This window comes from Rhodnius prolixus, unplaced genomic scaffold, assembly GCF_049639745.1.
Source record: "Rhodnius prolixus isolate KJV_2025 unplaced genomic scaffold, Rpr scaffold_11, whole genome shotgun sequence".
Classification (NCBI taxonomy): Eukaryota; Metazoa; Arthropoda; class Insecta; order Hemiptera; family Reduviidae; genus Rhodnius; species Rhodnius prolixus.
In genome coordinates, this window is record NW_027411625.1 from 17,027,550 (window position 1) to 17,041,234 (window position 13,685).

The 13,685-nt window shown below is 33.7% G+C and overlaps 1 protein-coding gene across 16 annotated transcripts in view; it reads left to right on the forward strand.

Annotated features, from left to right (window-relative positions):
• Window positions 1-13,685, forward strand: part of LOC141459277 (neuronal acetylcholine receptor subunit alpha-7-like) — a 377,452-nt gene that overhangs the window by 207,029 nt on the left and 156,738 nt on the right. For 11 of the 16 annotated variants that reach the window (XM_074138142.1, XM_074138146.1, XM_074138148.1 and 8 more), the window contains one exon: window positions 185-229. The exons of the other annotated variants lie outside the window; for them this stretch is intronic. In XM_074138142.1, coding sequence (XP_073994243.1) covers window positions 185-229 — 45 coding nt within the window. The remainder of the gene's footprint in view (window positions 1-184; window positions 230-13,685) is intronic. 16 annotated transcript variants of the gene reach the window in all.

Here is a 13,685-nt window from a genome sequence, read left to right on the forward strand (position 1 = left end):
GTATATTATTTAGTTTATTTGTTTTTATTTCAAATATTTATTCTAATAAACTAATAATGTATTTTTTAATTAGCACAGAAGGTTCATTGGCAGATTGGGTAGAATAGAGTGTTGGTGTTAAAATCACATTGATATGTTTTATTTTTTATCTAACTACGCCTTGTTTCTGATTGCATGGGATTAGGATGAGAAGAATCAGCTTCTAATAACAAACATTTGGTTAAAACTGGTAAGTGATTGAATAAATCGTACTTTTTAAATTCCCTACCAGGTTTACACAGATTGGCTGCTGAAATTCTTTACAAGAATGTTTTACTTTTTTTAAACAAACATTAAAAATGCTTTATTTATTTATTTATTTATTTTTTATTTTTTATTTTAATTTATATAAAGAAAAAAATGTATGAAAAAAAATATATTGTTATTTATAAAAAAATATTATTTATTTGATTTTTAATTTATTTATATTATATTTATACATCTTTACTTCACTTGGGTGGAAAATTAAAAAATTAAAAGAAATTAGAAAAAGGAACTCCTAGATTATTGGATATTGGTTTAATAACTTGTTTTTAATATTAAGAGGAAAAAGTTTTAGGTGGTTCGTTTTTGAACAAAGTGTTGCTTTTTGACTGCTCCAATAAATGGAATCATGTCAAAATTTCTGTATTAAATTGCACAAAAAGAAACTGCGGCGGACACTAAGGATTAAAAAGAAAAATCGGTAGATACACTAGCAACTCAGTGCCTCAACCAGGAGGACCAACCAGTGTTGCATTCTCTAGGATACAGCAAAAGTTATGGTCGTTTTAAACGAGGTGGAGGATTATCTGGATGGGTGGGTATAGAAAATAAATGTTGGTTCGTTTTGAACGTTAGATTGCAATGGAAATACATAGGGATAATAACCCCGGGACCTGTTGGGAGCGTATCCGCAACTAGGAGCTTCAGAGAAGATAGGAGGATTAAATCGAGAAGATGGCGGTCGTTGTTTTGCTCCAGATTTACAACACTAGTAAAAGATTGTTTGAAGTATAAGGTTAAAAATACATAAGATGAACACTGACTTAAAAGTAAGAAAATACAACAGAATTTTTAAAGGTTAGTTGAAATGGAAGAGATTAGCTCAAGTGGATAGGCTTGCATGCTGGAGGGGTCAAGTCCAGGCAAGCTGTCGTTAGTATTCTCTTTCTAGGAGTCCCTGTCCGGACGCTGTACTCAACTGAGAAGGCCCTACCTTGAATAAAAGATGAAAAACAAAACAAAAAGTTTACTTGACTTGAGTCATAATAGTGTTGCAATTCGCGAATACACGTTTTGCTGAGTCGGAATGCCTGTTATTAGAAATCTCTGTGTGGGAGTGTTGTATATGCTCTGGTACACAGAGAGGTTAACAAGAACTTCAAGATCGTTTCACAGTACTGGGACACGCTTCCTGAACGCTTTAAAACTGCTGAAAGATAATTCCTTGCGAGCTCAGTGAAGTTCGTGCACCGTATGGGGAAGGAGTTCGTGGTGTCTCCCGCCAGTTGGACTTCTTAGTCAGCTCTGAATAGTTTGAATTGCGTTTCATTGTCAATAACATTTATCTTGCTTACATTTTGGCTTTTTTGTTTTCTTCTTTATATTTGAAACACTGTCGTATTTGGGTGTAGTCTCCGACTTTATTTTTGACGTTTTGGCAAAACAAAATAAAACCTAAACTGCTTACTTGTAGTAACTCTAATCTGAACCACATTGAGGGAACACATCCATGCGGAACGTTTGGTGAATGGCGTAAAACAATTTTTTCAAGACTTATTCTCAACAAACCAAATTTGATAGAGTTTAACCTGTGATTGTTTGGCTTTAATCAGCATAACTCACAAACGTAATACCAAAGAAAATTCGTTTGGGTGCCACTAGAGGACTCGATACATGTTCTCACAAACACACATGTATCTCTCTCATTTTATTTCTGTTACATTCGAAACATTTTTTAGAAAAAAATAATATATTTATATTTTATTGGACTTCTGGGAGAAGGTCTGAAGTTTAGGTTTTCTTCCTAAGTGCTGCAGTAGTTTTTTAAAAAGTTCTAATCCCGATTAAATGTTAATGTGAAACAATTGTATCGCCAAATTGTCGACATTGAAAAAACTCGATATTAAACGAATAGGTAACATATTACTAAACTTCTTTGCTCTGGTTTATTTGACATCTACATCGCCTCCAACGATTTTATTTAAACGTCGTGTCTTCTTCTTCTCCTGATGCTCCTGATGTGTGTTGGCACTCTCAAGCAGGGATCTCTGTCTGTCACGATTTAGCGCGGTTCCCTTCCAGTTCCTTACTGCAAGCAGGCTTTTCCAATCAGTCGGCGCACCGTCCCGCCTCTGAGTCTCGGCCGTCAGAATTTTGTTCTACTCGAAATCGCTTTTCCAGGAAGCTCATTCGCATTAAGGTTGGCACCATCCTAGCCACGCGATCAGCACTTATCCTCGCAGGCTTGATAATTGTAACTATTTGAGGCTCTGGGTGCAGTTCGATCCAGAATGGTAAAAAAATGCGGCGCCATGTTTTTCTTTCAAACTTCACGGCTGACTTTTCATCCGCCTCAGTCAGAGTCTACTCTCTGTCTGACTCGTTTATCATGGCTGGTCACATCAGCACTTTGTTCAACATGAGCTTGGTTTCTCCTGTCTAATAAGCGGCCTCTCGTCTGTCGCTACAGCCTACAGAGAGTTACGACTTTTCTATCTGTGACCATGTACTTGTTTTAGATGTTAATTTAGAGCCCTAAGCTTTCAGCAAAACCTTAAATTTATTTAATATGGATTCACTTTTAGGTATACCTGTATCACGCATGGCCTTTCAAAGTCCAAATTAATCAGGAGACTAGCCCATCTCTTACTAATGACCTTTTTCGACAGGAAGTCCTCCGATAGCATTTTTGATTATCACGGTTCCAAAAAAAAAGTCCGATGCTTAACTGCAAACGGAACAACTTAACCAACAAGGTTCAAAGTTGTCTTTCGTTACTGGTACACGCTCAGTCCCAGTTGCTCCGCAAACTCAGCTCTGCTTATACAGAGAATCTGAACACCATTTCAAGTTAGTTTAGTAAGAACACCAGAGGAGGCATTGAACTTCTTAATCAATATCAAGAGTTTACTCATCTGAGCAAAAATTGGCAAAGATTTTGTGTCCTAAGGCTTCTTAAGTTACCAAAGATAGAGATCTGATTCAAATCCAAAAAAGAGTTTCACAGTCTCAGTTATTAGCCAAAAAAATAAGTAGGATGTTCTTTTTTTTTTTTTTTTTTAATTTTCTAATTTTAGCACCTGAGTGAATTTGGTTTTTGTTTTTGTTTCTATTTTTAGTATCTGGTAGTTTGTATATATTATTAGAACTAATGTAAAAAATACAGAAAAGATACATAAATATATTTAAAGAAAAATACATATGCTTGCACTATATTTCCATTCGTAAAGTAATTTTAATATTTTACAAGTATTTTTCATAAGTAGAAGTGTTTGGATTTTGTAACGTACATATCAAACAATTTTTTTATTTTTTTAATTTTATTATTTTTGTAATACTGCTCATAAAAAAAAATACTTGTGTCATTTCAATGGTTTATTTTTTTACAAAAAAAAAAATTAAATTTTCAAAACAAAAAAGAAGTAAAATGGGGATAAATAGAAAAAAGGAAGCTTTCAAATATTCTGATTAGACATGACAATTTTCTGAGTTTAAACAAAAATTTATTAAAATTGTAAAAAATTTCCCAAAATTGCAAAAAAAATTGATGTTTTTATTTTTGTTTTTGAATAGTGGTGGGGCTGGTGATTTTTGGGTTCATGCTTGAATAATAACTTATAACTTACTGAGTGCATATAAGAAAAATCTCTTCAACAAAAAATCTGTTTGGGAGCTGATTACTCCTTACCTTACGGTATTTCTAGAAGAGAGTTTGGCTAATAATGCACGAGCCCATACATGACGGCTAACGACTTACTTTAAATTTATCACTTTTGAGTAAGTTTTTTTTATGTAATTTTTGAGGTGCCTAACGTCTACGGTCATTTTATGTGGAATAATTATAAAACTATTTTTGATGTTCCGTAATGAATTTCCAACAACCTGTATTAGAATAGCTTGGGGGTTTCACTTCTTTTTGACACTTTTATTCAAGTCCCGTTTACCATTTTACTTGAACACTTTGCATTTACAGACGCTCCAATCAACATATACATTTATTTAAACTCACGCATTTACTTGTGAGTTTATTCTTATTGTGCGTATATTTCTTATATTTTATCCGCGTAAAGTCACCACATCACATTAACATTATTTTAATGTCTTAAGGGCATTTATTAAACTTTTGAATGTTTCTGTAATAAATAAACTCTTTTATTTGAAATTTTAATGCGGAACAATTAGTAAAAGGGGATTGTTAGGGTCACAGAACCCTAAAATTGAAACTATTCCTGCGGAACATGGGGTGCACCGGGAGTACTGCTTCTGGCCGCTGTTATAACTAGACACAACCTCTCACTATCTGAATCCAATTTGTAACAGTTAAGCCACCGGCATTCAGTTAAGAACTAAAATTCAATGATATGAGAGAGTTTATAAACAAAATTGAAATTATTGAGTATAAGAAAGTCATGTAAATAATCAGACAAGATGAAAAAAAAACTGAGGTTAATATTTTAGTTTGATCGGTAATTTCTTGGTGTGTGGTATAGAAGTGGGTGTGTTTAGGATGTTGTGACAGCCGAGCATATAAATCTAGTCTCTAGCGTCAGTGCTAGACTTGGACAAATTACAACCCAGGCAAAGCGTCTGCTACCTCAACAAATATTCCTCACTAAATAAATGTATCTCGTCAGTCAGCACTACAGTCAAATTGATCTTCTTTAATACACACACTGAACGAAAGAGACAGAGCTTCTATTAAACTCAGACATCTCTCCATAAAATATAAATAAAACGTAACATTTGTCTTACCCGATACTAATTTTTTCTTCAGCCAGTGATATTAAATAATTATTTACTTTCTTTTATTCTTCTAAAGATTTTCATTCTTTTAGAGTTCACACCGGAAATGCACGTTTTAAAATGCACCGAGTTTTTACTTTATTCATAAAGTCGTCTCCATAATCAAAACAAATCTTACTTCTTACACTCATTACATACATAATGATCTATAACTTCTTTTGTTTAAAAATAACATTCAAATAACAAGGGCAAATCTAGGGAAGAGAATAGTTAGATTTGTCACTAAAGACCATTTTAGGCTAATATATCGGCATATCACTTAAACAATGATTAAATGATTTGACAGAATTCGAACTTTAATGAAAATTGCGAATTACTAGTAGGTTTACACAGAGCGATTTAGTTTGCTCTATTAAAGTTCTTTCTATTTATGAGGATAAGATAAATATATATATATTCCATCAAAATAATTCCCCTGTTTTGGCGATGGAGATACTGTCGTAACATTTCCTCTGTTCACCAGGTTTACGTTTGAGTCCCACTAATTCCTAAATCTAAAGGAAATTGTGACTGAAAAACTTTTGAGTAAAATAAGTGGTGTTAGCAAGGTATTTTCACCCCTTACTGAAATGCAGTTAATGGATGGAATCTATTCATCTGAAAAACGAATCAAAATGGGATTTAAAAAAATGTAATCGATTTTTTCACTTATACAGGCATTGTACACAATCCAATAATTAATATAATATGGTGTTAAAGCGAAGAGATTAGCTCAGTGATTAGCGCACTGGATTACTTTGAGGAAATCTGTGGTTCAAGTCTAGTTATGAACCCTTAGATTTTTGCTTTGTCCAGCTGCCTACTAAAAAACTGACGTGTTGTCTGTAACGAGAGAACACTGTCTGAATGCCAGCAGTGCACTGGAAAAGGCTTCAGGCGCCAATAAACTTAGATATTGGGACGTATTAAATTTAAAAAACAAGAAGAAGACATTAGCAAAATAAATGTTTGTAAATTGTACAACTTGTCATTGTAATCCCTAATCACCCACATTTATGCGGTGTTGATTTTTACTCTTGTTTTTAAGACATTTTGTAAATTAATGGTAAAAACGGGTAATGTTCTTAAATATGAAATTAAAAAAAATGCCTGGTTACGTATTTTCAACATTAATGTATTTCTGTAAACACTGTATGTTTACTCTTGTGGCATATTCGATGCTCTGGTGGTCCATGGAAACTGGCCATGTTGTCCTAGCTCATTTTCAATATTCATCTTTATCAACTACACTTCTTAACAAATATGATCGCTGTTTTGTTATTTTCTTCAACTTCTTGAAGAAAAAGGGAGTATTGAGTTAGTGTCAGATGGCCTGTTTTTGGGTTTTCCCTCTAAATATGTTTCTGTAATCTCTTGAGTCCAAAAAGCTAAACACACAATGCTTTCTCTTTTGCAATTTAAGTACACATGGTGACGAATATAAGATCTCCTAAAATTTAAAACGCGCCTGCTTTTCTAAAAACTAAAATTCTAAAACATTTTTCGGAAAGATAACTATGTTCACATTTAGGACACACTTTTGAGTTTGAATTATAATAGGAATAACAATAACGAGATAGCTATCTCGTTGCAGTCTTCCAAATGCAGCCACATTTGATTCAAGCCGAAAAGCCAAGAGCCACATGTCTCCCGTTACTAAATACCTGTAACCAAGCTGTAGCTAAAACAGACTCTCCAAGCGCCTTTCTGGAACCGTAACACATAGTTTCTCATTAACCATTCCCCAACAATGAAAAGCGGAGCTCAAACTGAAAAATACCAAATATATATAGGCGCACACAAGGCGGGTATTAAGGGTCGAAGTCCTCCTCCCTGAAAATCCACCAACAAATTAGAGTTTTTCGTTTATATGCTGTAAGACTTTCTTATTTCAATGCTTTGTTGGCTGTGCTATTTCGGAACTTCCCTTCGCAATAAATGGCTGAGGCCTTTCGTGGGTGCCGCGGGAGGGTTCACAGGCCGCCTCATTATGCTTTTGTTCTGAATGCTCAGACACCAAGAGAATACTCACCAGCATGTCCATCCGAGCTATTTAGAGGGGAACTGAACGTCGTCGCCCCCCTCCAAACACTATTTACAGAATTCTATTGGAATTTTTTTTTAAATAGAAGTGATGGTATTGGTTACTATCTTTATTAGTCATTAAACTAGAAACAGATTATTAACTCCAAGCATGAACTCTAAATCACCCACCCTTAGGATCGTACTTTTCAATATTTTTATCTTAAATTGACAAACAAATAAAATAGAAATCTTTGGATATTAACGGACAACATTGGTTGGAAAGATTAGTATTTCCTACGGTCGATTTTGCAAAAGTCAATTAATCGGGTGCATAAAAATATGATCTTTTCCAATTTAAAAGATTGGTGCGCGACAGACAGAACGACGGAAGTCCTTGTTGGTGGCCAGTGGAATAACCACTCAGCTAATTTCTTCCTGTTGGTAAACTTATCCAATTTTTCCCTCCAGAATTTCAATGAACTAGGCCGATTAGAGCTAAGTCTGGGCCGTGGGATAGTTGTAAAAGAAGTTAAGTGCCTTCAATCATTTCTCTTTTGTCTGACATTGGCTAATGAAGTTAATCTTCAGCGAAAATGACAGTGCCATCAAAATGCATTTCTCAAATCGCACCAACCAACAATTCTTGTTTTATCAGGATTTCTGTCATTGAATCCACTTCTTATCAATTTCTTTATAGAAGCAGCCGTACCAGAAGAATTTCTTAAAAATGGCATAAATCCATTATTCTGACGGACTGAGGTGTAATTTTATCGCAATACAATATTATATTATGTGACAATAGACACAATTGAACTGACCATGCGAAGTTGGACAAATATGAGGAGAAACATGCTTTCAAACCATACAAGTTAATGTAATGTTCCTATAAACACTAGACTGAAGTAGATGGCTTTACCTGCCATGCAGACAAATACATATGCAACTTCTTTTGACTGGGAAATGATTTTTTTTTTTTTTTATGAACTCCCAAAAATCACTCGTTGCGATGAATAGATTGTTACTAATAATGATTTTACATCAATACTGACACTGGATGATTGATTGCATAGAGGCCAGAACCAGTAGAGGCTCTAGTTTTTTGTAACACTCTTGGATTCCCTGGACTTAAGGACAGTGAAATTTTCAAGAAACCACAAGAGCAGCTTAGACCCGAGTGGCCATAATTTTGTCCATTTGAGTGGAATTTTCTACTGATTTTCAGTTTGGCTAGTTCCCTAAGAACTCTTCTGATACGACTTGCTCGGTCCAGAGTCATCGTAACTTTGTCAATAAATTTTACAATAATGTCCTTTATCCTACCCATACAAATAGCTTCTGATGGTCTTAACCACAGTTAGGTCTCCGAACATATTCTCTTCAAAAAGGACTCAGTCAAGAAATTCCATTACATATCCTTCAGACATGATCTTTATCCAACCTGTTGTAGTATAACCTGAAGAGCTTAAAACCTACCTTGACCTTCATCGTGTCAAGTCCCCCAACGAAGATCCACTTTAAGAAAGAAAAGTTATGGATGGCTTGCTCAGATCAGAATCTCCGTATCTCCGGACTCGGGAACAAGACGCCCATCAGATTAGATTTAAACATGGAGTGTGCCATATTTCCTGGGCGCTAAAGCCAAATGTCGGGCTTATTTTGCCAATACGTATTAATCAAATTACAGAAGAGTATACCTCCCCCTTTTAAGAGAGCCAAGATATTACCTGAAAATATTCATCGCAACCTGTTGATCGCACACAATCAAACAGGAAAGAGTTTCTTTCTTCTTTTTACGTTAATGTAAACAGGCTTTCTGGGAAATGCTTTCTGAACTTACCGTGCAAGCAGGCCGGTCACTAAACTATTCTGGTTTCTACCAAGTTTTAAGGCTTTCCTTGAATCTGGTACGGATTGCACCACTTTGGTATTAACTTTGCGCTAAAGTAACCTGGTTTCAGCTTCTAGTCTGGATTTTGTTAATTCATAATATGAAATTCTTCAATTAGCTTAGTACACATAAATTTAAATTTATCTTTCTTTGCTTTCTCTTACTGTTTTTATTATTATTTTATTTTTTTTCACTAAAATTTTGGGAAATTTTTTCAATTTTTCAGCACAGGATTGCTTAAGTTTTAAGGGTCAGCAATTTGAATGCAGAACACCGTTGTTATTATTAAGTAATCTCTTACTGCTTTTAAGAGGGAGTATTGTGAATAGTTAATTCGCAAAATTCAGAATCTTTATGTCGCATAAAACCCAGAAATCTAATCTGTAAGGTTGCACTGTCGCCGGATGATGAATTTCAACTGAAACATTATCAGAACATGTAGACATATTGGAACGAGTTAGGTCTTTTTTGCCAAAGTTTCCTCCAGAAACTTTGTGATGGTAAGAATCTGCTGTCAGACCCTCTCATTACTATTGGTTAATAAACTTAATTTTGCAAATTTTTCTTTTAACTTTGGAATTTTATTAAATGCTTGATATTAAACAAGTTGATTAAAATACCTAAGACGGAGTTTTTGAAAGGAACATGGCCGGCCATTTCGAGTAGTTGCGACAAGAAAAAAACATCCGATGTGGACACTCAGACGATTTAGTTTTGCGCCAAAAATAGGACTGTGGTTGTAGAGTAGATAATCTTATTCAGATCTAAGTCCTGAATATCTTTCACTTAGTTTTGCAGCTTAGACCTACTCAAATCTTGCTATCATCGATGCTTTCGGAGTGGAAAGCGTTTTTTTCAGACAAATATTTCAAATACATGAATTAGGCATTTTGGTAAAAAACTAGCATTTGAAGTTTAAATAAAATCAATGTAAATTCAAGGAGAAAATACCACTGAACAGTGATCTTATAAACGGAGCTTTAGTGGGAAAGTAAAGGGAGTGCTTAACATAACCGTCCCCTCCCAGAAAAACCGAAAAAAAACAAACATTTTATGTGGGGAAAGTTTAAGAAGAATTTGGTATGAAGTGGGTAGCTAATATACGATAAGAGTGAATTGATGGATTCACTTACGATAAAATCATGGAAAACTGATAAATTATACCTACTTGGGAAGCCACACTTTACTGGTGGACGGTTATAAGCCAAAATATTAACAGCAGAAGCAACCAAACTACCCAAAGGGAATACCAAGTTTTAATTTTTTGAAACTATCTGTTTATACAAATTAAAAACAAAAATATAATTTGTTATAGTTGACTTGGGCCAAAAATGAAGAAGAATAAGAATTTTAACAACTCATGTTTAATGTTCGGACGAAACTTAATGTTTTTATGGTGAAAATTCAATAAGAAATATTTGGCTCGGCCGCAGTAGCTATACCGTTGAGCAGTGCGAGGAAGGAAAAAAAACGACAAAAGCGTCAACAAAAAAATCAAACTTTCCATTGTCCAGTTTGCTACTCGGCCAATAACAGGTATTTCTTGTATAGTAGCCCCCTGAAGTTGCTGTTTCGAATTCTTTTACCTCTCTCATTAACGGTCTTGGTAACGGTTACAATTTTTTCTTCAAAATTTAAGTATACACTAATACTAGCAGGCTCATCACTTTTACTAATATCATTTTCCAATAGGGTCTAGGGGAGCTGGCTCGGTCATACATACCCCTTCTCTCTCAAAAGTATTGTTACATTCTATATAGTCTGTAAAGTATGCTATATTATATGTAGTCTGTAAAATATGCTACATTCTATATAGTCTGTAAAGTATGCTATATTCTATATAGTCTGTAAAGTATGCTATATTATATGTAGTCTGTAAAATATGCTACATTCTATATAGTCTGTAAAGTATGCTATATTCTATATAGTCTGTAAAGTATGCTATATTATGTGTAGTCTGTAAAATATGCTACATTCTATATAGTCTGTAAAGTATGCTATATTCTATGAATCTATAATTATTAGTCAAGTAAAAATTTAGGTTTAAAGAAAAATTTTCAATTTTTGTAAACAATTGCTGATTCAATAATCTTTTAAGCAAACTCCTGTATTTTTAAAACATTTTAGAACAACTTAAGGTCGGATGCATGTCATAAAAAATATGAGAAGATAAAATATACTCTTATTATATTTCAAAACAAATTACATTCATTCTGGAATTGATTTTCATTATCCAAATTCAAAATTTTTCTATAGAACTATTTCAAAACTACTCGTACAGTTTCAAATGGCTTTGTAGCAGTAATTTATTTATTTATTTTAAGCATATTATAGAAGATAAAGATAACAAAGTGCTATTTTATGCAATTTTACGTCAAAATACGTTTTTATGTATGGTGTGTCCTTGAAATATGGGAGCCAATTTTGTTCATAGAAATTTAAACTTCCGCCAGTAAATGATTGTTCGTCGTGTCATTTCTTATCTTTCTGCTTCCACTTATTTCTTGTTGAATTCTTACGTTATGTTGTAGCTCATGAGAAGTATTGCAATCGCGCAGATTTTGGATTTGTAGTTTTCACCAGTAGTAAAAAACCAAACAAACAAAAACCAGCTTCTACTTGTTTTTAGGTCTCTAGAACATACGAAAGGGAGGTAGCCTGAGTTAGATAAACTGAAAAATTGAATATCACGGAAAGCTCAAAATTGATTTTTAGTTATGATGCCAATATGGTGAAAATTGATTAAACGAAATTGTGCCTCATGACTGAATGGATTTTTCTCTGTTTTGAGAATGTCTCAAATTAGCTGCTGCAGTTTTCTTTAAATTTCCTAGATTTTACATCTAGATCTGTAAAATCTATTTGAAAACAATTTTAAAAATTTATCTTAGGGCACTCCCAGAAAGATTTCCATAGTTTTCTGGAAAACAATACAAGCGGCTTTCTTGAAATTTCTTACCTAATCATACAAGGGTCTTTTTAGTTTTTGCGTGAAACCTACTTCTCTAAAATTAGATTTCATATAGGTTTCGGTGGAGATGGTGTTTATGCCGGTATTTAAAGTGCTATTAAAGAGCGGATCAGGCGATTATGCTGATTATGAGTAATGTTAGTAGTGCTGGAGTGCGGTTTTTCAGCTGGAGAACGAATGGCTCTAAAATTTGTTATTAAAATTCAGTAACAAAAATGTTGACAAAAAAGCTACTGTTTAGTGCTGAACGAGGTTTGTTCAAGAAGGATATTCGGCAACAACTAGAGAAAGTCTTGAATAAACCTCTCATTAATTCTTTATTTTTCAGATATGTGTCAAGAAAGTAGGGAAATGTATGAAAAACAACAAATTTTACGGGCTGGTATAGGAGGTGTTCGGTAAAGTAGGGTATGTGACAAAGACGGAAGATTGTTGAAATTGAAGGATTGTTCTCAAGTGATAGCGCATTTAGATAAAACAGTGCTGTTAATAATATGCCCAAGTTCAGTGTTTTTAGTAAAAGTTGTCTTGAGTTAATGTGGTAAATTCGATTTTTCCAACTGTATATGCTTGTCAATGAAGTCAATTAAGAAAAAATATTTATATTAGTATATATTGTAATATGTTTTTATTAAATTATTAATTAATTAATTAATTTTAAACTTTGAAAAATATTTGTTAGTGATAGGAAGTTAAAAAGAAGCCAATTAGAAATATGGGACGAAGTTTTTCAGGATAGATTTGACTAAAAGGAGATTCACTTAGATATAAGATGAGGAAAATGGGAGATTCTGAGATAACTCAGAGAGAAATTTCTAAATGTTCTGAGTTTTGTGTACTGGTTGCCAATGTTGCCGAAAGTTTCTTTGAATCATTTTACCTTTAAGAAGTATATTTGTCATTTTCTTGTTAAAACCAGGATTGTATAGGTCGACGATACGATGTTTATTTATGATAAAATTGTTTATGGTATTCACTTTTTGGTGAATGTGGTTGCCTGAGATAAAGTAGTCGTTCAGAGCAAGTGGGATTTTGCTGTTACAGTCAAGTATGAGTATGCTGTCTTTGTTAAGAACAACAGTGTACAAAAAAACTATTTTGCTGTTACAGTCAAGTATGAGTATGCGGTCTTTGTTAAGTACAACAGTGTACAAAAAAGCTATTTTGCTGTTACAGTCAAGTATGAGTATGCTGTCTTTGTTAAGTACAACAGTGTACAAAAAAGCTATTTTGCTGTTACAGTCTAGTATGAGTACGTATGCTGTCTTTGTTAAGTACAACAGTGTACAAAAAAGCTATTTTGCTGTTTTGTTCCCTCACAAAAGCAAATCGCAAGCATAAGTGAGATGAATTGAAACGTTGATATGAAGTTTTTCTCACCATTGCCGACTCACTTTTACTTTAACCAAGAGTTTTTTTTTAACTTTTAGCCTGCTAGCTCAGTTGGTCGAGCATAATAACCTTAATCGAATAATTAAAATGAGTCGTGGGTTCGAGCCCAACGTTGAAATTAAATAACACTTGTTTATCAATGAATTTTCAAAATATGAGTTTCAATGGCATTCGTTCTTCAGCTGTGAGTTTACCACAAAAACAGTCTACAAACTATAAATCTATTTAAGTTTTTACTTCACATTTTCAATTTACCTGAATATGCAAAAATAGTTTTTTTCCTAATTAGGCTGTATATGTGGGTTTTATATTAAAAATCACATCGGTAAAGACGCAGTTTTGGTTTTAAGGAATTTAAGATGAGACGTAGGTGTCGAAAATACC